The sequence below is a fragment of the Typopeltis vanoorti genome, chromosome 19, assembly GCF_054136105.1.
Source record: "Typopeltis vanoorti isolate ZY-2024b chromosome 19, IOZ_Tvanoo_1.0, whole genome shotgun sequence".
Taxonomy (NCBI): domain Eukaryota; kingdom Metazoa; phylum Arthropoda; class Arachnida; order Uropygi; family Thelyphonidae; genus Typopeltis; species Typopeltis vanoorti.
The window spans coordinates 1,384,315-1,407,970 of NC_143567.1; the positions used below are offsets into that span (position 1 = coordinate 1,384,315).

Genomic DNA, 23,656 nt, shown 5'->3' on the forward strand with positions numbered 1-23,656 from the left:
GTCCAAAATAAGATATGCAACAAGAGCAACTGATCTAGTAGAGGTCTTGAAAATTACATGGAGAAAACTTGTTGTTTGGTGAAGAAAAAAATAGCAATTTTTCTTATAGGATGGAACACCACTTAAAATATTGATAGACTTTAAAATTCTTGCAATATCTTCATATATTCCTTTGACATAAGGAAGCAATACTATAACTATTGAAAGCTTTGTTAATAAAGACTTCTCTGAAACCATTTGTCAAAAAAACGTTGATTTGAAGCAATGCACTTCTTTTATGTAAGTTATCTATAGGAAATAAAGCAAGGGAACAATGTATTAATGTCTTAATTCCAATTTTTACTTAGATTATGGTGCAACTCTTTATGAATGCATAATTAGGCTTAGGTGCTGATTTACAATCATAATATAATGTAACTACAGCACAAAGATAAATAAAGAGCAGATTTCATCATTTCAATATTAAGTCTGAAGTATTGTATTCCTGAAGATGTCACAGAGAGAGAGATCTTCAGGAATACAATGTTAAAACTGTAATACACACACACACACACACACACAAAGACACAAGCAACAATAAGTAGAAGAAATAAAATTAGACTATATAAAGACTAAAGTCTTATGAGAGGCACCCTCTATGGGCAAAGTTGGCTAGCCTTAGTTTTTGGGCAGGAGGCCTAAGAATTAAAGTTTCTCAAATCTTGGAAAATTTAACGCTACTATACTATTAAGATTAGGCTGGATTTTTAAATCTGCTGCTGAATCTAAAAAGAGACTTTTATGCTTCAAGTCATTCTTTCCGTGCCTGAGATTATTTTTCATTTTTTATATTTTTTAATTCAGAAAATAAAAGACAAACCTATTAAAAAATATAATCATCAACATAGGTCTTCTTCTTCTAAGCTGCTACAAGTTGTCGTTAACATATTAGGCAAAAAAGACTTGATGAAACAGCCATTAGTGTTCTTAGCCTTCAGCACAACTTTGCAACAGCGCCTCGCAAATTAGAAATCACATGGTATACAGAGCATGGTGTGCTTACCCTACCTCCTGATGTTGCCAGCAACATCAGGCTCAATGCAGGTAACATCTTGTTACAAACATCGCTGCCAAAAAGAAATCTCTCCAATAGCCAGTTCCATGCACTATGAATTCACAAAGACGACAACAATTTTTACTACAGCTGACAAAGGTGATGCTACTGTTGTCCTCTTCCAGTAATTACAGCCAGAAAGTGAATGTACAGCTCAAAGACCATATCGCTTATAAACTGCTAGATTATGACCCCAACAAGCCTCAGAAAAAAAAAAAACTAAAACAGATTCTAAAAAATGTCACATTTTGGCCTCTTGAAGTTTTTAGAAACTCACCCTCCCCAATACAGATATGTAAATTGCCAAAAATCCATAAACCCAATTACCCTCTCCATTCCTTAGTAGATGCTACTGACTCCTTCCCCTTTAAATTAGTCCAACAGTTAGCTAAAATTCTATTTTAAATTCTACTGGCCACACTTCTTCTTATAAAAAAATTTCATGAATTTCAAATCCTTAATTCAAAATTGGGGGTGCTTAAGGGTCAAAGTTATATAACTGAGAGGACACCTCCACACAGCCTTTAAAGGAATGCAGAGAACCAACCAGGGCTTCTGACCTAACGTCATCCTCACCTTCTCGTGGTGCATCCTATTAGGTATCTACTTGAATAATGAATGGATGAGGATTGGCTGGCAATTTGGGATTTAGCCAACCAAATTGTATTCTTATTGGCTTAAACCAAAATTTCAAATGATGGTACAACATGACAGAATTTCATGCAGGCCAGGGCATCGCCTGGTTAAACAAGGCCCCAGTTGTTTTTGCCAGGGAATCAGGGCAAACAGCAAAAAGTCAGCTACTGGAACTAACCTCAAAACATACCCCAACTCAATATCACCAGAGTTCAAGATTGGTACTATCAACATAAGAAGCCTGAATGGCAAAGAAATGGAGCTAGCTGAGGAACTGGATAAGTACCAGATCGACATAACAGGGGTTACTGAAACAAAAAAAAAAAAGGTGGCAAAAACTGGTGAGAGCTTTCTGAGCAATAAATACAAAATGTTATATTCAGGCAATGATCATCAAGGAAAAGCACTTGTAGCCATAGTATTCAACACTAAATACGAGGCTAATCTTCTTGAATGGCAGGCAGTATCAAGTAGAGTGATGTGGGAAAATATGAGAATGGGAAACTGGACCATGAGACTTATTTGTGCCCATAGTCCCACAGAAGGTTCTGCTAAGGTAGAACTGGAGAAATTTTTTGAGGCTTTGAGAGAAAGCAACTGACACAATGAAAAATTGGTCCTTGTCAGGAATCTAAATAGCAGAATAGGAAATGATTGTCATACACTAGAGTGTACAGAGGATTTGAAATTGGAAGTGATCACCATTTAGTCTTGAGCAGGATAAAATTAAATTTCATATTGAAAAGAAGGACGTGTAAGAAAGTTTTAAAACAAATAAAAGTTGAGAAGAGATCTCAGATATGAACTGTAGACTAAAATATACAAACATTATTTAAGAAAAAATAAAATAATTTGAGAATAGGAACCAAACCTCGGAGATTCAGTGGCAAGCTCTGAAGAAACACTGACTGATTCAGGCAGAGAGGCATGTGGTGAGGTTGTCTGCAAGAATAGAAAAATCAGAACTCCATGGTGGGTGCAGGAAGTTAAAGAGGCAGTGAAGGAAAAGAAAAAAGCATATCAAAAGTTCCTGGCAAATAAGTCAGCTTGTGCTCTTAGAGAATACAGAGACAAATTTAAGAAAGCTAAACACTGTGTAAAACTGGCTGAACAAAAGTCATGGGAGGACTTTGGTAAGAACATAGAAAATAAATATGAAGAAGGTGGCAAGATATTCTGGAGGTTGTTGAAGAAGAATCTCAGAAATGGAGGAAAGAGTGCTATAAAAGGAATTAGAGATGATAAAGGTGACATGAAAATGGGAGAAAAAGATATCCTTGAAGCATGGAGTAATTACTTTGAAAAATTGCTAAATGAAAAAAGCAGTGATGATAGCACAGTGGTAAAAAACACTGACTGGGCATGCAGTCAGGAATACATATCCATACTTGATGTAGAAAAAGCCATCAAAAGCCTGAAATGTGGAAAGGCAGCTGGAATAGATGATATTCGACCAGAAATGCTCAAGTATGGAGGTAAAAAAAGTCTTACAGTGGCTGCACTGTATAGTTGAGAGGGCCTGGACAGAGGGACAAATTCCAGATGATTGGAGTAGAGCTCATAGTACCCATATATATAAAAAGGGAAATAAAACTAAAAGTGAGAATTACAGAGGTATTTCCCTACTGAGTGTTCCTGGTATGATTTATGCAAGTATACTTGAGAAACGGTTGAGGATTGTGGAATGGAAGCTTGGTGAAGAACAGGCTGAATTCAGGCCAAATAGAGGCTGTCAGGATCAGATTTCACTTTAAGAGAATTAATTGAGAAATCATGGGAATACAAGAAAGATCTGTATTTAAGTTTTGTAGATCTGGAAAAGGCATATGACAAGGTGCCAAGAGAAAAGCTATTCAAAATGTTTCAGTTGTATGGTGTTAATGGGACATTATATCAAACAATACTTAGTCTTTATTTGAATTGTAAGTCTGCAGTTAGAATTGAAGCAAGTACAGGAAGATGGTTTAATGTTAAATGTGGTGTCAGACAAGGATGTACATTATCCATATGGATCAAATTATGAAGGAAAGTGATATTAAACCTGATATCAAAATTGGAGATGTTAATCTCAGCTCTTTGCCTTATGCAGACGATGTTATACATCTAAATAAATCTGCTACAAGTCTGCAAGATTCCTTGACTAAATTGAATAACTGTTGTAATAGATATGGTAAGACGGTCAAGCATTAAAAAGACAAAGACAATGAAAATAGGCAGAAGCATTGAAAATATCAACTGCATGGTGAATGGATAACCTACAGAAGAAGTAAAACATTTAAGCTACTTAGACACGATTTTTAGTGAAGATGGTAAATTAAATATGGAAATAGACAACGGAATCAACAAAGCTGGTATGGTAGGAAGTCAACTGAATAAATTTATATGTAATAAGAGAGAAATTAGCCAAAACACTAAATTAGTTGTATACAAGGCAGTGTTCAAACCAATTTTAACTTATGGATCTGACAGCTGGGTTAGAAGTAAAACACTTAACCAAAGACTAGAGACTGCAGATATGAGAGTCCTGAGAAAGATTAGGGGACACATGAACAGATGGCATCAATGGCAATATCATATTAAAAACAAGGATATTAGGAAAGAACTTGACATTGTCAGCATCCAGAAATGCATTAGCAGAGCTAATCTCAGGTGGTATGGTCACTAAACAGAATGGGAGAGGAAAGATTAGCAAAACAAGTATTCTCTGCAGGTTGGCAGACCCAGAGGAAGACCAAGATACAGTAAAAAGTGTCTTAGAAGACAGAAATATAAGACCTGATAATATTGGAGTCTTGACAGGTAACAGACTGATTTGGAGCAAAATTGTAGATAGGAAGTTAGTAATGATGTAAATTTTTCATGTAGTACTATCATATCCTGTACACCCCTTGAGGGTATATATCAGGAATTTGATAATGATGAATTCAAAATTTAATTTTAAACAATGATGATATGGTGAGCTTTGATGTCACTTTGTTATTCACAAATATTCCTCTTTCTGACACTCTACATTTAGTAAAAAATTCTTTCTCTTCTTCTGCTATCCATACTGGTTACTTCTCTTGGAAGAACACCTCATGTAAACAGATGGAAGGTACATCCATGTCTCTCCTCCCCTCTCTGGCCAATTTCTATATGGAGTATTTTGAAAAACATGCTCCTAATACTGCCAGTCTCTAACCTTCTATTTGGTTAGTTCCTGATTTAAGCTAGCTTCAATTCTCTGCTCTCCTAAGGATTCACCTTCTCCCCTCTCTGTTCCAGATGTCTACAAAGTTCCTTGTTCTTGCAGCCTATCATATGGTCAAACTAGAAGAAATGCCTACATCCACCTACATGTACTCAAAAAATATATCTGCTGCTACAACTATGGTCAGTCAAGTCTAGATGACCATGCCATGGATACATTGAATAGAATCAGAAGGAAGAAAACTACTATGATCCATCACAGTCAATAAAAATTTGAAAAACTCTTTTTAGAATCAGTAGGATATTTAAAAAAAATCAGCCTAATCTTAATAAATATGGTTGTGTTAAACTTCACAAGATTTGGGAAACTTTAATTCTTAGGCCTCCCACCAATAACTATGGCTAGCTAGCAGCACCCATAGAGGGTGCTCCTCGAAAGACTTTAGTCTTTATAGAGTCATTATATTACAATTTTAACATTATATTCCTGAAAATGTCTCTGTGACAGAGAGGAAATATTGAAATGATGACTAAACCTACTGTTTAATTATTTCTCTTTACTGTAGTTATTCCATTAAACTCTGCATGAACATATCAGCCTGTATGAGTTTTCAAAACTCTGAAAATAGTAAGTACTGATAAGTTTGAGAGATTTTGTTTGTAGTTTGTGGTTTTTATATCTTTGTTTTGCTTCTGGGTCTGGCTGCCACTGATGAGACCTCAATAAAGGTCAAAACCAGTCTGGACAGGGACCTTTCCTATAATGCATAACAATATACACTTCTGAAAAGAAGTGTACTTTGCATTGTGGGCTATTAAGGCAATTGATGCAAAGACATCAGCTTCTACAACAAATAGCTCAGTTGTGAAGATGTTTCAAGTACAAAAACTTGGTTCGCCTTACACTTGGAAAAAGGATTAAACAAGAATACAATTTCTTGGAAAGTTTAATTTAGTTTGCAGCTTTCTTAGAAAAAAGTGGTTAACATTCCATCTAATCATCCCCAAGTAGTGATGAAATTATAAATACATACACACACCCATCCATCCATCCAGAAATGATTAAATTCGACATAATTAATTACCTTAAAATCATGACTAAACAATTTATGTGCTTTGTCTTTATACGCTTTATCTAAATGATGCTTCATCAAAATCAAAGTGGGAACAGTTTTAAGGCCATCATCCATATTTAAACTGAAAGAAATAGAAAAAAAGTGAATTCACAGTATAAATCACCAGAAAATCGTTAAGTTCAATAATTAACAATACACAAATTATATCATTAACCAATGAACATGAAATGCAACTCAGATATTTAAGTACTGTTTAGTTGATAATTTTGTCAAAAGGAATATCAATTTCTGCCTAATATCAATTTTAAGAGGTACCATTTTTGTCATCTAGTTTGTGAGTACCACTGTACTTCTGGTAAGCCTAAAGTGGCTTGAAAAAGTTCAATGTTTGGACACTACAACAGAGAACTAGATTAATGGATAATAAAGTAAATCTGTATGTAAATCATAATATCTTGAGATAGTATGATTTACATACAGATTTACTATATTAGAGTTTATTTTAATGCAAAAGCATAGAGCAAAATTGCATTGTTAACTAGACAGTTTTGCCTTTGAGAGATATGACACTATATGCCAGATAATGCTAATTTAGAACACTCTGCTTTTAGTCTTCTCTTGCTTAAGGCTACTTGGCTCCATTCAGTCACATTGACCTGATGTATTTATAGTGCTTTCCAAAAAACACTGACTTTTTTAATTTATTATCCCTGAGGTTTCACTTTCTGCAATCCAGCAATCCCAAATAGTGAAGTTATCTTGCTAGGTGACAATGCTCACTCTGACTGGCTTCGCTTCTAATTCTATTGGCCAACACCAGATGAGATGTACACGAGGATCAGACTGTAAACAATGACTGACCTAATGCAAATCATACATACACCAATGTAAAAACCGTAGTCCTCCCCCCCATCTGTGGGTTTGCTTTCCATGGTTTCAATTATCAGCGGTCAACCACCCTGGTCTGAAAATATAAAATGGAAAATTCCAGAAATAAACAATTTATAAGTTTTAAATTGCATGCCATTCTGAGTAATGTGATGAAATTTTGCACCATCCTGCTAGGGACGTGAATCACTCCTTTGTCCAGCGTATGTCTGCTGTACCATATACGCTACCTGCCCATTATTCACTTAGTAATCACACAAAAATATTAGATGGAAAATTCCAGACATCAACATTTCATGTTTTAAATTGCATACCGTTTTGAGTAGTTCTCGATTATCAGATCAATCGACTGCTGTGGTATTGCAGTGCTTAAGTTCATGTAACCCTTCTTTTACTTAATAATGGCCTCAAAGCACAAGAGTATGATGCTGGCAATTCGGATATGTGAAAGAGAAGCCACAAAGTGCTTCCTTTTAAGTGAAAAGGTGAAAGTTCTCAACTTCATAAAATAACAAATAAATAATAAAAAAAAAAACATATGCTGAGGGTTGCTACGATTCTATTCACATTTATATAACTTTTATTATTATTATTAAGTAACACTTCCAGGGAGTCCACCTACTCTACAACTCTGTCTCCACTACTACCATCACCGTCTACACCACTAGTATTTTCACAATCACAGAGCAGATATGCTAACCACTCGGTCAACCAGACCAGCATATATTATTGCATATATTATTAAAATTGTTCTATTTTATTATTGTAGTTAACCTCTTACAGTGCCAATTTATAAATTAAACTTTATCACAGGTATGTATGTATAGGAAAAAAACACAGTGTGTGTATATATATATATATATTTTTTTAAAAAATATAGATTTAATGACTTAAAAACCGAGGTAACTTATAAAGTTTTTTATGAGAATAATACAACTAGTTTCGGCTTATAACATCAGGGTTCAGATCAGGTTCATATTACTATTCTCTTCCTTTAATGAATACCTTCTCAGGTATTCATTAAAGGAAGAGAATAGTAATAAACATTGAAGTATCTAAAAAACTGAAAATTACAGGTAAAAATTGCAACACATAATTGAAACAAAAAACATATTTTTTATCTCGTGAATGCCAATATTGAATAACTGCAGTATGGCTATCTGGGATGTTATAACTCAAATTGCTGTTTAAGTGTTCAGGATTCAGGATGATATCCCTGGATTCCACGATTTTTCTTTCGAGCTCATCACCAGCGAAAAATATTTTCTGATTTATCCCAGCAAACGGAGTGACTTTGGAGATTATCATTAGGATTGTTTGAGAAAAGAACATGACTTGACAATGCAGTTGCACGTGATCTTTTATAGGAGATGTCTCTCTTATGCTCCTCGATAAGTTGTTCAATAGATTTGTTGCTTTGTCCAAAATAATGGATATTGCAATCACACCATAATTTATATACATCTGGATATTTTAGGTTGTGATGAATAGGTTTTGGATGGCTGATAAGAGAATGGATTTTTGGAAGTGTGGTGAAGAACGTCCTGATGTTGTATTTTTTAAGGATCTTAGCCAATTTGTTAGAGACTGTGCTAATGTATGGGATGGAGATGCTACCTTTAAAATTATTATTAGTTTCTGTGGTGCACTGTCTAGGAGGATCCAGAAGAAATTTCTTAATCGTTTTTTTGGAGTATTCATTTTGTTTAAAGATAAGAAACAGGTGATTTATTTCTTTTTGGAGTTCATCTGGTTCATTCAAAAGAGAGCATGCTCTGTGTCCTAAGGTAGAAATAGTTCCAAGTTTCTGTGGTGGGAAATAATGAGAATGACTATGCAGATATCTATTGGTATGAGTAGGTTTCCTGTATATAGAGAATTTTAATCTTTCAGAGCATCGTGTAATCATTACATCCAGGAAAGGTAAGGAGTTATTTTGTTCTAGATCAGCAGTAAATTTTATATTAGGATGTTGGTTGTTAAGATGATGAAGAAAATCTATGAGAGATGTGCATCCGTGACTCCATATAATGAAAATATCATCAACATAACGTTTCCAAAGTTTTGGTTTAAATGAGAAGGAAGATATAGCTTTCGTTTCAAAATCTTCTAGGAAAATGTTTGCTAGAACTGGGGACAATAGGTTACCCATTGCCAGGCCTTGTTTTTGTTGGTAAATGGAGTCCCAATATCTAAAGTAACCAGAATGAATGCAATGTTTTAATAAAGCAAACAATTTTTTGGATAATTTTTCCTTTAGTAATGTAAGTACTTCGTCTGTAGGAAAGTTAGTAAATAAAGAGACAATGTCAAAACTTTCTATAATGTCATTTTCATTAATGGAAATATCTTTGATATGAGAAACAAAGTCTGTGGTGTTTTTGATGAATGATGAGGATTTATTGGAGAAACATTTGAGGTGCTTTGCTAGATATTTTGAAAGATTGTAAGTAGGTGAATCAATTCCTTCCACGATTGGGCGAATATGAGTGTTTTCGTTATGTATCTTAGGAACTCCATAGATGCGTGGTATAAGAGGCTGTAGTGAGCGTAAAGAAAGGCGAACATTATGAGAATATTATGATAATGAAAATCGATTCAATACGGAGAAGTTTCGCTAAATGATTAGGAATAAGTGAACTTGCTTTTTCTATTTTTGTAAGAAGAGATTCTTTAGGGATAAATTTTGGTGAAGGAATGAAATTGAGACCTTTGCTTAAAATATCTTTTTTCTCATCTGTAAAATATGAGAAGATTTGTTCACAACAACTCTGTCTGGATTAATACGGGTTGTAGTACAACCAGATGTATTTTGTAATCTTTTCAAAGTATCAAATTTCTTGATTAGGGTATACTTATTATTGTTTTGTATTCAAGTAGCTTGTGCTTCACTGTTAATGATAAAATCATGTAAGCTATCATTATCCATAATTTCTTCAATTTTTTGAGTTAAAGATCTTTTTATGCTGAACAAAGAGGTAAACAACGTTTTGTATCTGAGATTCTTTCGCTGAGGAGATCCATTTTAGCTTTACGATAAATTCTTTTGCGCGTTCTGTTGTTATCTTTTCTTGAAAAGAGATGAAATTAGGAAAAACCGTATTGAACTTGCAACGTTTGAGGAAGACTAACCTGTTTATTTTCATTCCTATTTTCTTCAATGTTTTTTTAAAATTCCTTTTGATGTTAATTAGAGATGCCTCGTCATTTAGGCTATAGATGTAATTATGGACTTCTACTCGGTTGTTGTGATACATTTTTAAAAAATATAGATTTAATGACTTAAAAACCGAGGTAACGTATAAAGTTTTTTATAAGTTACCTCGACTAGTTTTGTAATTCTCTTGTAGGATCTTCCTGAAGAATAATACAACTAGTTTCGTCTTATAACAGCGTTTATAAAAATGCTGTTATAAGAAAATCGTGGAATACAGGGAATCATCCTGAATCCAGAACACTTAAACAGCAATTTGAGTTATAACATCCCAGATAGCCATATTGCAGTTATTCAATGTTTTCAACGCGTTCACGAGAAAAATATGTTTTTTGTTTCAATTATGTGTTGCAATTTTTACCTGTAATTTTCAGTTTTTTAGATGCTTCAATGTTTATTACTATTCTCTTCCTTTAATGAATACTTGATGAAGGCTGTTATAAGCCGAAACTAGTTGTATTAGTCTCATAAAAAACTTTATAAGTTACCTCGGTTTTTAAGTCATTAAATCTATATTTTTTAAAAATGTATCACAACAACCGAGTAGAAGTCCATAATTACATATATATATCTTTTTTTTAAAAAAAAAAAAAAAAAAAGAATGACTAGAAACCGAGAAAAGTGAAAACCAAGTTTAATAGCACAACTAGTTTCAACTTGTATCAGCCTTTTTCCGGTGCACATTAAAAAAGAAATAACCAGTAAAACATAGAGGAAATAACTATAAACACCACGAAAAGTTAGTGTATTTCAACGTTGAAATATATACAGTAACTTTTAACAAAATATAAACCCACTTTCTTAACAAAAAGCGTACCAAAGCAGTTTAAAAACAAAATAAAATTCACCATACTGCGACTTGCAACAAGAATTCCAGCTTCATACTCAGTGCCTATTGAAGCAAGCAATAAATGTAATAAATAAAACCGATAGCAAAGCCATATATTTCTTTGTAATGGCCAATAGCAGAAAACTTGCCTCCAGTCCTAAAGGAATTAAATTGTATCTTCTGAATTTTGCAACGTCAACATGCAATTTCTGCTTCCTTGCATTTCCTCCCCTCTCTCACATCTAGGTACATTATAGCACCTAAAGATAAAGCTGACCTCCTGGCACTACTCTTCTCCTTCAACCTGCATAGATGACCAAGGCAAAATTGCCTACCATAGTAGAAACATGCTACCATACGTCTCTTGTAGTTTTTTGGCAAATAACACATCAGAAGAATACTAAATATCTTAGATAGCAAAAAATCTTCTGGTCCTGATGACATCTCTCAAACTGTACTTGAATACTGTGATTCAGAACTAACCCCTGTCTTATATCATCTCTACAATCTTTTATACTTAGCAGCACTTATCACCATGCAGGGAAAGCAAGCATATACAGTGGGTGATCGGTTAACAAACAGTTCGGACTGCGAACAAATCGGGCAATGAACATTTTTGCGAAAGATTTTTATGGTCGGATAACAAACACCTCACAGAACAAACACAAGAAGAAGCGATGCTGTGTGTAAGATTTGTAGAACTGTATTTTACTGCCATCTATGAACAGTTTCTGGAACAAGACTTTGACAGTTGTATACATAACCTTTTTGTGCAATAGTTGATTTCTGTTCTCTGAATAAGTGCTTTTCTGAACTTTTTATTTAAAAAAAAACCCTGATAATATTATGGGGCCTAAAAAGAATTGAGTGTCAAGAACTGTGCTCACCATAGAAACTAAGCAAGAGATAATAGCCAAGGTAGAGAGTGGGCAGAAGATGTCTGATGTTGCTGGGAAGTATGGCTTGAACAGGTCTACAGTAGGTACAATCTTAGCTAAGAAAGATATAATCAAGAAGACTCAAGCAGCTAAAGGAGTAACGAAAACCACATCTGAGAAACAAAGATGTGCTATCCATGAAAAAATGGAGAGATTGCTTTTAGTTTGGATAAAAGAAAGGGAAATGAAAAGAGATGTAACTAGTATGACTATCATTCAAGAGAAGGCTAGAGAAATTTTTGAAGAACTGAAGAAACGAACTCCACATTCGTTACATGAGGAGATAGAATTCAAAGCTACCACTGGATGGTTTGCAAAGTTTAGAAGGAGATCTGGCATTAAACATGTGGTAATGCACGGTGAGTCTGCTAGTGCAGATAAAGAAGAAGCTGAGAAGTTCTGTCTCAAATTTCAAGAATTCATTAAAAAAGATGGATATTGTCCACAACAAATTTTCAATTGCGATGAAACTGGTTTATTTTGGAAGTGCATGTCGAACAGTACCTACATCACGAAAGATGAAAAAATATTCCTGGGCATAAACCCATGAAAGACGGATTGACGTTACTTTTGGGAGCTAATGGTGATATGAAGCTTAAACCGCTTCTTATCTATCACTCTGAGAACCCATTCAACAAAAATTCCATAATTAAAGAAAGACTGCCAGTGATGTGGAGATCGGAAAGGGCATGGTTCACGCAGGTTCTTTTCAAAGAATGGCTGTTTAAAGTTTGTGCCCCAAGCATCAAGGATTACCTTCAGACCAATGAATTGCCATTGAAAGCACTGTTGCTATTGGACAATGCACCAGGACACCCAAATGACCTTGAAGATAATTTGCTGGAAAAATTTCCCTGGCTGACAGTTCAGTTTCTGCCTCCAAATACCACTTCGCTGATTCAGCCAATCAATCAAGAGGTTATTGCAGGTTTCAAGAAATTGTACATTCGCACGCTGTTTCGTCGGTGTTTTGAAGCATGGCAGTTCTCCTCAACGATGACATTAAAAATGTTTTGGAAAGAAAAATTTGATATTCTTGAAGCTATCCGGCTCATTCAAAAGGCGTAATCAGAAGTCACTCAACGACAGTTGAATTCTGCTTGGCGAAAGCTGTGTCCATCCTGCATTCAGGGAGATGGAGATGATATCCCTGAAATTATGGCTGAAATTGTGACAACTTCTAGAGATCTGGAATTGGAGGTGAATGAAGATGACATTGAAGAGCTCATAATGGAACATGAAAATGATCTGACAGAAGAACTCCAAGAACTCTTGAATGAAGTACACCAAGAAACTCAGCGAGGTGTTTTCTTCTGAAAAAGAGGAAGATGAAAGAGGACAAATGCCGACATCTGAATGGCACCCAAACCAGGTTGAGGTCAACAGGTTTGGGGATCTCTACAATGACAATGCTATTAATCACTTCCGAAAAATCCTGAAGAAAACAGAAAAGTAATTGACATTGGACAGATTCTTTAACACCCCATAAATGGGAAAAAAAAAACATGTTTAATGAAAATGCAAGACTGTGTATGTATGTATGTATGTATTATTGTTATTATAAATAAAAGTAGTAAAAAATTATATAATTTTTTATTTATTTTTTTGGGTCTCCAGAACGAATTAATTAAATTCCGAGAAAAATCTATAGTAAATCGATGATCGGTTAACGAACAATTCGGGTAGCGAACATAGTCTTTGAATGGATTATGTTCGTTAACTGATCATTCTCTGTATTCAATCTATTAAAAAAAAACAGTCAACTTCTCCACTACCTCAATGTCCTATTTTTTCATTGTAGAGCCACGACCAACCTCTTAACCTACATCATTCACTAATGGGTACAAGCCACAGAAAGGTTTGGAGAAATGTGCTATCACTCTTGACATTTTCAGAGGCTCTGATTGTGTTTGGTAGTTAGGCCTGCTCAATAAATTGCTATCCATTCGTCTACCTTCTGTAAGTTAGCCGGATTCTCTCTGGTTGTTCACCATGCCATGGCAGATGGCTCCATCACATCCTCTCTTTCAAATGTACATAAGCGATTTACTCTCAATTACCAATAATCCTATCTACAGCTATACTGACTATAGTACACTTCATTAGACTTATCATTCAGAAAACAATGCATGCTCAAACTTCCCAAGCTTCAAGATGATTTGCAATTAATGACAAACATTGATCTTCATACTATCTTTCAATGGAACAAGTATAACCTGGTCACCTTCAGTGCTACAAACACGGTTTTTCTTATTTTTCTCGAAAAATGGATCTCAGCTTACTTACCTTCAATAACACACAAATTACCAGATGGGATTACATCTCTTTCCAAGTACGAACAATCAAGCCTCTCTTGTTAAAAACACATCACTACTGCTTCAGCTTCTAAAAAAACAGGAAATCTTTTCCACTGAAGATGCTACTTTTCACTCATCCAGCTACCAATACCAACTGCTGTCTAACTCTCATTAGATAACCTTGTCACTTTCAAAACGCAGTGCTGACATTAAGATAAGATGCCAAGAAATGATATTCTGGGTTTCATCCTTTATCCAAGTGTAAGCAAAAACAAAGTTTGCATGTGAAGTAACCTCATGACTGGGCTACTTGTATATAAAGGATAATGACTTCACATCAATTGCCTTAGTATTCCATAATGCACGGCACATATCCTTACGGGTATGTATAATGCTATGCATTGTGGGAAAGGCCACTATCCAGACTGATTTCGATCTTTATCGAGGTCTCATCAGTGGGAGCCAGACCCACAAGAGATACCAAGGTTGAAATAATGCTCTAAAATACTCTGGATTAGAGCTAGTTGTTGAAAGTTTTTTCACTTGGTTATACTATAAATTAAAGATGGCAAGAAATTATATTCTTGGTTTTATCCAAGTGTAAGCAAGCAAAGTCTGCTTACACAAAGTTAATCCAGAGCATTATGGGAAATATATGATTTCTGCATTACTTCAAACCTTGGTATCTCTTCTAGGTCTGGCTCCTACTGATGACACTTCAATAAAGGTCGAAACCAGTTTGGATAGTGGCCTTTCCCATCATCAATGGGTATGTGCCTTGCATTATGGGATACTAAAGGAATTGATATGAAGTCATTAGCCTATATATACAAGTAACCTAGTAGCGGAGTTACTATAAATGCAAACTTTATGTTTGCAACACTTGGATAAAGAATAAAACCAATTGAAAAAATTTCAACAGTTCCAGTTTATCTTACATAAAAAAGAACCATATTCTTGAAGTCCTCTTAACACCATCCAAGTCTCTATACAAGATGGGATCTATCTTCTCGGGATTAGGATTACCCTAAAATGTTACAAATACTGCTTATAAAAAATTAGGATGTCTCTTTTGCTCAATGCATTACATTATCTCTCAACAGCTATTAATCCTATACAAATCTTAAATCTGCCCAACATTGAATACTGATCTTACATCTGGGGAGGTCTCCCTAAAATACTTGACTCAATACAGAAGAAAACAATTAAGTTGATCAGTGACCCATCTCTTACCAATTGTTGAGAGTTATGAAGTTGAGAAGTTATGGGAATATAACAAGGAGCCCAAAGAAAAACCTTTCAAAATGCTACAATTATACAGAATAAATGGAACATCTTACAGCACATTACATAGTCTATATTTAAGTTGTAAGTCAACAGTTAGAACTGAAGGTAATACAGAAAAATGGTTTGATATAAATATCTGATATTTATATCAAATATCATACTATCTCCACTTTTTATTCATCATCTATGGATCACATTATGAAAGAAAGAAAGTGGCATTAAACCTGATATTAGAATTGGAGATATCAAATTAGTTCTTTGCTTTATACAGATGATGACGTATTTCTAAACACAACTAGTGCAAGTTTCCTGGATTCTCTATCTAAACTGAATAACAGCTGTAACAAATTTCCCATGCAAATCACCAATAACAAGACCAAAACTATGAAAATACGCAGGAACATAGAAAACTTCAGCACATTCTCGATGGAGAACTTACAGAACAATTAAAACATTTCAGCTATTTAGGCACAGTTTTTAGTGAAGTGGCAAATTAAATTTGAAAATAGAAGCAAAACAGGTACAGTGGGAGTGCCAGATGAATAAATTTATACCAAATAAGAGAAAAATTAGCCAAAACACGAAACTAGTACTACACAAGACAGTATTCAAACCAGTTTTAATTTATGGATCTGAGAGTTGAGTTTAGAAATAAAGCACTTGATCAAAGATTAGAGACAAGAGATATGAGTTTTCTGAGAAAAATAAAAAGAGTGAACAGATGCATCAATGGCAGAATCATTAAATATTAAGTTATTAGGAAGGAAACATTCAAGAATGTGTGAGGAAAGGTTAGAAAAACACATGTTTGATTCGAAGATGGCAGGAAAAAACCCAAAAGAAGCCTGAGGTCTAGGTGAAGTGATTCAGTCATAAGTGCATTAGAAGACCGAAATGTTAGATATGACAATATTGGAATGTGCAGAAGTGATAGACTAATTTGGAGGAAAATTGTTGATGGGAGATTGGTAATAATGTTGGCTTAATCGTGTAATACTGTTATAGTAGCTTGTACATTCCTTGAGGGTACATATCAGGAAATTAATGATCATTATATTGCTGCTTCAATGCTTATTGACATCATTTTCTAAGCTACATAAATAACCCTATATAACAGTAAAATAAAGAGACACATACACACAAGTCCTGAAACAGGTAGGGTCAGAACCTAATATAATTCCTGTGAGGAAAAAAAAAAAGAGAGGGGGAGGGTAAAATTACATCAATGCTGTGTATGGGCAAGTGATTAAAACCGAACTTGATATGTTTTCTGAATGACTGGAGGCAATAGTCCTAAGGGAAAACTGCATGGGAAGACCTTTCTAAAGAACACAAGTAGATAGAGAGAGAGAGACAGACAGACAGAAAGAAGGAGGCAGATGAGAAATTGGCTGGGTATGTTTGAAGCTGGACAATGAATTAATGTTGACCAACAGTAGCCCATATGTTTACAGGCTTAAGGAAAAGTGAAGGAATAATACTTGCTAGTGGAAAAGCAACAATTAATATAATAACAAGGAGGTATAAGGCAGAAAACTCAATGTCTATGAGAAAGTGTTGAAGTGGGTAAGTGAAAGAAGGGCTGTCCATTAACTGCAATGCACTCTTCTGGATAGCATCGAGCATTTTTAGGAAGATTTTGATGTGCCCACAATATTCTTCGAGTGTGAGTGGCGCAGCGACATCCGTGAATGTGTCGATTTACAGCTGATCTCTAAAGGAGTGATTACAACAATGGTCCCCCACCTTCTCCAATATTCATTATGCGTAGATTATAACCTAAGCATATAGTTTGGTTTCTTAATATAAAAACATATTTTTTGTGTTTCCTAAGAAGGACCACCCATGATGAGTCTCTTGACTCCATGGAGGCCTGAATAATTATAATAATAATATTCTAGGACAGATGTCATTTGGGATTAATGGTATTAGGAGTTGTAATTTTGTCTCAAGCAGAAGAAAAGAATATCTAGTGTTTTTGGAAATAGAGGAGAGAGAGCTGCTTATGCTAAGATGTCTGACTTATACTACTAGCACTCAGTTTTAGGATGTTAGTGTTAAGACACAACCAGAAGAGAGATACAAACAAAAAGATTATGCCATAGCAATGATAGCAAATATAGTTTTTATATTCTTGCAGGAGATCTGTTTAGAGGTCTAACAAGGTGCAAGCACCTGAAACCTTATATATTTCAGAATGTGTAAGTGGAGGAAGGCTGTCCTTAGAAAAGCTGAGGTAGTGGAATGTTTGGTTTAAAAGTGGCATGGAGATTAAAGGGGTTGCAACCATTTGGTTATAAATGCGTGCTGGATAGTTCTAGAGTTGTGTTCATTATATAAATAGTTCTGGATCTATGTGTGTCTTGTGGACAATGGTATGAACTTATGAACTGTAAATATCTTTCAGAGTGTGTGTATGTGTGCAGGGCTGTTGTAACTTACTAAGCAGCAAGTTTGAAGGGCAGCAGAAACTAGCACAATTGTATCTTAACCACCAAAACACTATTTATTATTATTAATTATTTTTATATATTTTCTTGAATTTAGGAGTGGCAAAGTAGTGTTTGCCTAGGGGCAGCATATACAGTAAAACCCCGATGTTACGCAGTAGGTGGGACCAACAAAAAGCGTGTAAGTCGAATTCGCATAACTCGGGGTATAATTTTGCATGTAATTTATATATACAAACATACAATTGGGACCAAAGGTACATAAAAAAAAGAAAGTTATTTCGATGTCTATAGTTTCATAAAATCTAATAGATTCGTCTGATGGCATAATGTCTTTTTCTTGTTACGCAAAATTTCTTCATAGCAAGATAATGATTTTTTATTCTAATGATTTTTTTATTTTTTTATGGCTACAATTGATTCCTCGTTAGAATCTATGTCCTCCAAAATCTGTAAACCTTTCTTTTATGATTATTCTTACTGTGGATTCCTGTAGATTGAACTTCTTTGCTAGCTCACAAATTTTCATTCCACCTTCAAAATCCTTAATAATGTTGAGTTTTGTTTCCAAAGTCAATGTTTTTCTTTTTTTGCTAGCTATAGAAGAATTGGACTTGCTTCTTTTGGACGACATTGTTATTTTTTATGTGATAAAATTTTTATCAAGAACATAACATTAAACAATCGCAAGATTTGTAGACTATAAAAATCATGTATGAATGGAGACCGCGCGAAACACGTCAGTGCTTGTTCACAGCATGTGCGACACTGGCGAATGCGGCCGGCACCTGAAAAATATGACCAGTGGTGAGGCGTGAAGTGGGATGGGAATATGTACATATAAGAAACCGCATAACTCCAGATTCGCATAAGTCGGGGTATTACTGTACACTAACAATAGTCTTGTGTAGGTTTCCCATATGAACAACAAAATATAATGAACCATTTGAAAGACCTTTTCTTTTTCTATTGTGAAGTATATTTTTGGGTTTTGGTGGTTTAAATACCCTAAAATACCATGCATACCCAGAGCCAGAAAGATAAATCAGGCAGGAGTTGGTTGAATAGCATCATTAAACAGGTGCAAGTAGAAATGCTCATGTCATTACTGACAAATTATTAGTATATATGTTCTCCAGCCAACAGGCTGTAGGTTAGAATCCCACCATGGCATAGATGTTTGTAATTATCTTCAAGGTGAGAGATGAATATCATCACCTGGTGTGAAACTACTACCTGCCTACTGGAGGTTCTCAAGTGGCTCGAAATAATTCTATGTTTGGTCTAGAGCAGGGCTCTGGACTATGTAAAAAAAAAAATCCTGAGCACATCCATGGAACTAATGTACTATAAGTTTATAAATAAATCTTCATGAGCAGAAACAAAACAAAGCAAAACAAAAAAAATACTGTATTCACTATTACAACAAGACATGAAGATACCTCATCCACAAACTTTAGTTTTCAAACACTTGGGTAAAAGATCAAAACAAGAATATAATTTCTTGTAATTTATAATAAAGTAATTATTTACCTGTTATTTTTTTCTGTGCAAAGAGGAGGCTGTAACAAGTAGTCTTTCTCATTCCTATCTTTCACTTTATCCTCAAATGCAAACAGATTAAATGAAGAGTCAGTACAACTGCTGGTTCCTGCTATGTCATCTAATAATTCTTCTGAATGCACGAAGAATGTATTGAACCAGAACTGAAACATTTTTTCCTAAAGAAGTTTTTGCAACTATAAATATTTAATAAAGTTTAATTTTCCAAGTGAAGTAGATATTAAAAGTGTAAATATTAAAACAAAAGGGAGGGGGAACATGATTCTTCTTCTTCTTCTATATACCCTCTTCTACCTTGCGGTGTCGAGGGTCCATGGGAACATGATGTTTTTTTAAAAAAAAGCTCAGGTAACTTTACAACCTGAAGGTTTTACTTCTGATCCTAAGACATTTTTTGTGACAGGAATGAGAAGTAAAAAAATTCTGGTGGGTACGACTATATTTTGGTTATCCATAATGGTATTACTTAAGGAAATTAACAATGTATACTATATGTTAATTAGAAACACTTATAATTAATATTTTCAATATTTTGGCAAAATCAAATTGCCATCATTAGGAAGCCATGAACAAACCGATATGTGCTTCAAATATGCAAAGTGCTCATCCTGAGAACTTCAGCCCAACAACCAAGAACACCTATTCAAAGCCTACTAGTGGAAATTTACTTAGCATTTTAGACATACCTTCAATTATACTTACCCTATATGTTGCCTATGGATGCACACATCAATTTTTTCATTATTTTCTGATAATGACAATTTGACTTCAAAAAAATATTGGAAGGAATAATTAAACATTTTATTTCTAATTATTACTATTCAGAACAACCACAGAGTCATAAAACTCATCATGGAAGGGCTCTCTTAAACAACACAAAGTCTGTCATACCACTCGTTAAACTCATTCACCATTTGTGCTTACACCATTCTACCAGGCAATGAATTCCATAGTTCAACTACCCTCCATGCAAAGAAACCACTCATAATGACGATTTCATTTCACAACTTCCAGGTATGGTCCCTTGTCTTGTTCTACAATATGAAAGAACTCCCTAGTGTCAACCTTCTAACTGCCTCTTAACAGTTTAAATGTCTGAATCATCTCTCCTCTTTTTTATACCAAACTTTACAGTCTGCATTCCCCCAATCTAAACTCATAACTAACATTGTATAGTTCTTACTATGTTTTACCGGCTACATAAGTTAATTGAAAGGGAGATGGTAAATCCCGTTTTATTTTATAGCCTGGTACGAAACTCGGATTGAAATTCATCGAAGTCCTAGAGTTTCAAGCCGAAAAAACTATTGGCGAGCCCAAGAGTAAGTAATCCCTTGGGTAGTACAACACCAGGACAACTCCATGCAAAGGTGGAGCAAGCTCCGTCACTAACCTCTCATAATCTCATAAAAATATCGCCGATAGTTTTTTCGGCATGAAACTCTAGGACTTCGATGGATTTCGATCCGAGTTTCGTACCCGGCTATAAAATAAAACGGGATTTACCAGCTCCCTTTCAATTAACTTATGTAACCGGTAAAACATAGCAATAACAATTTGGTAATAACAATATATGAGTACACCATTTTGGCAATTCGATAGTAGAGGTATGTAAGTTCGGTTCACTTAAAACCTTGGTATTCCAGGTCTACCTACTCACTGATGAGACCTCAAAAAAGGTTGAAACTGGTCTGGGTGGTGACCTCTTCTCATAATGTAAAACAGTATACATATCTTAGGAGCTGTGATTTACATTATGAGAGAATATTAAGGTTAGTGACGGAGCTTGCTCCACCTTTGCATGGAGCTGCCCTGGTGTTGTACTACCCAAGGGATTACTTACTCTTGGGCTCGCTGATACTTTTTTCGGCTAGGACTTCGATGGATTTCGATCCGAGTTTCGTACCCGGCTATAAAATAAAATGGGATTTACCATCTCCCTTTCAATTGTATAGTTCTGATATAATTTTTAGTTATCTGCCTCTGCACTCTTTCCAAAGTTAATTTATCCCCTTCAAATTCTGGTCCAAATCTGAGTAAAACAGTCCAGATGTGGTCTGATCAGGGCTTTATACAATGAAATCATTACTCTTCTATATTTGCTAGTCAGCATCCATCTCAGTATTGCAGCAATCTTTTGGGTTGCCTTCACCACCTTTGCAATATATTCCCTGAATATCAGGTTGTATCAATCATCACTCCAAGATCCATTGCCTCCCCCACTTCCACTAACCTCCCATCAATGCATCCCAAACTTGTAGACTTTACATTTAGCTGAATTAAACTGACAACACGATTCATTTAACCATCTGTCCAGCTTATTCAAATCCTCATGAAGGGTTACCACATCTGCCCTATTACTAATAACCCTTCCCAACCGAATATCTCCCCTTGCAATCCATTGACAATGTCCTTGATATAAAGGCTAAACAATAAAGGTTCCAGCACTGAGCCATGTAGAACCCCCACTTGTAATCCTGCTTCTTTGATATCACTCCTTCAAACCAATTCTCTGATATGACATTACATAACTCTCCAATATGTAGCTTCGACATGCAAGGTGACTAAATGTATAGAATTCTCACTCAGTAAAGAAGAGTTACATACGAAATTACATAGTTGGTAATTATGACAAAAAAAAAGGGGGGGAGGCTGCATACTCAGTTAGTGAAAATGGGGGAATGCAAGTGATCTTGGAATGATGATGATGATGATATAACCTGACATTCAGGGGATACATTGTGAATGTTAAATCAGCAATTGCGGTATAAAGCATAGGCCAGAAGAATGACTGGTATGGTAAGGAAGGCAAAAGAGTATGAGATGAAATTAGCTGAGTGAGATAAAGATAATTCAAAGGAGTTCTTTCAGTATGTAGCAAGTAAAAGGAAGAATGACCATGGTAGAATAATTTTCATGAATGCTGATGGTAAGTGACTGGTAAGTAAAGGTGTATCATCCAGGTGGGAGATATTGCAATAACAGATGTGATAGGAAACAATATAATTGCAAAAGACAAAAGATCTAATTCTTGACACATTAGTCACCCGCCTTTCAGATGGATCACTTATCTTTTTCTATTTACAGGAAGCCTACACACACAGGAAGATACCTACATAAACAATCACATCGTCATCATCCAGTCCAACAGTACGGCATTTTAAAAACACAGAGCCAGAGCCATTTGTTCTAACGATACAGCTCTGACCACTGAACTCCAATACCTGTGCCATGTGTTCTTAGCCAACGGCTACAATCCCTACAAAATAGATAAAATACTACATAGGCCCATTACTCTGCCCTCCCCTAATACACAAGAATACAAAATGACCATTTCTATTCCCTATAACAGAAGTACATCAGAAAAGATAGCCAAAGCATTGTTGAAACATGGCCTTTGCACCACTTTCAAACCTCACGTCAAGCTGGCAACTCTGATCCTCTCGCCTAAGGATAAACTTCACCCTTTAGCACACCCAGGAGTGTATGAAGTTCCTTGTGACTTGTCCTATTATGGGCAAACAGGAAGATCAGTGAACATCCGCCTGGAAGAATATGAAAGATACATTCGCTACTATTACTATGGCAAGTAGGGACTGGCAGACCACGTTTTGGACACTCCTTCACACAGGATTAGATGGAGGAAAACGAATGTGCTATTTAGGAGTTGTTATTGATCTGAAAGATTATTTTTTGAGTCAGCAATGGCTTTGAAGAATTCTCCCAACCTTAACAAATATGGTTGCATTAATTTGCCAAAAATTTGGGAGATGGTTATCCTAACTCCTGGATAGCTGCTTTTTTTTTTTTTTCGTTAGAGGGTGCCAAAAATAGGACTTGAGATCTTTTGTCTTTTGCAATTATATTGTTTCACTCGCTCACTGTCGCGTATACAAGTGTGTTGTGCTCTGATGATGCTGAGTTGAAAATCAGCAAAATATAAGCGTCAATAAAACATCTTTGTGATAAAAGTGTGTGTGGTGTTGTTAATACTGTGAAAAATAAGTCATGAATAACCATCAACACCTAAGCTTATCTGTTAGATAGATGTGATAGGGTTTGATATTGAAACAGAGGTAGATGAAGCAGAGGCATATAAGATCTAACAGAACCTTGATAATGAATATGAGATTGCATGGAATATAAGTTCACCTATTATGAGAATGGGCTGGGATACTAACAGAACCTTTAATCAG

The 23,656-nt window shown here is 35.2% G+C and overlaps 1 protein-coding gene across 1 annotated transcript in view; it reads right to left on the reverse strand.

The window, feature by feature from the left end:
* Positions 1 to 23,656, reverse strand: part of LOC150095815 (phosphatidylinositol 3,4,5-trisphosphate 3-phosphatase and dual-specificity protein phosphatase PTEN-like) — a 248,026-nt gene that overhangs the window by 59,391 nt on the left and 164,979 nt on the right. Inside the window, exons 9-10 of the mRNA XM_090408810.1 lie at positions 19,431 to 19,618; positions 6,004 to 6,115 (exon numbers count right to left, since the gene is read on the reverse strand). Of these exons, the coding sequence (XP_090264936.1) occupies positions 6,004 to 6,115; positions 19,431 to 19,618 (300 nt within the window). The remainder of the gene's footprint in view (positions 1 to 6,003; positions 6,116 to 19,430; positions 19,619 to 23,656) is intronic.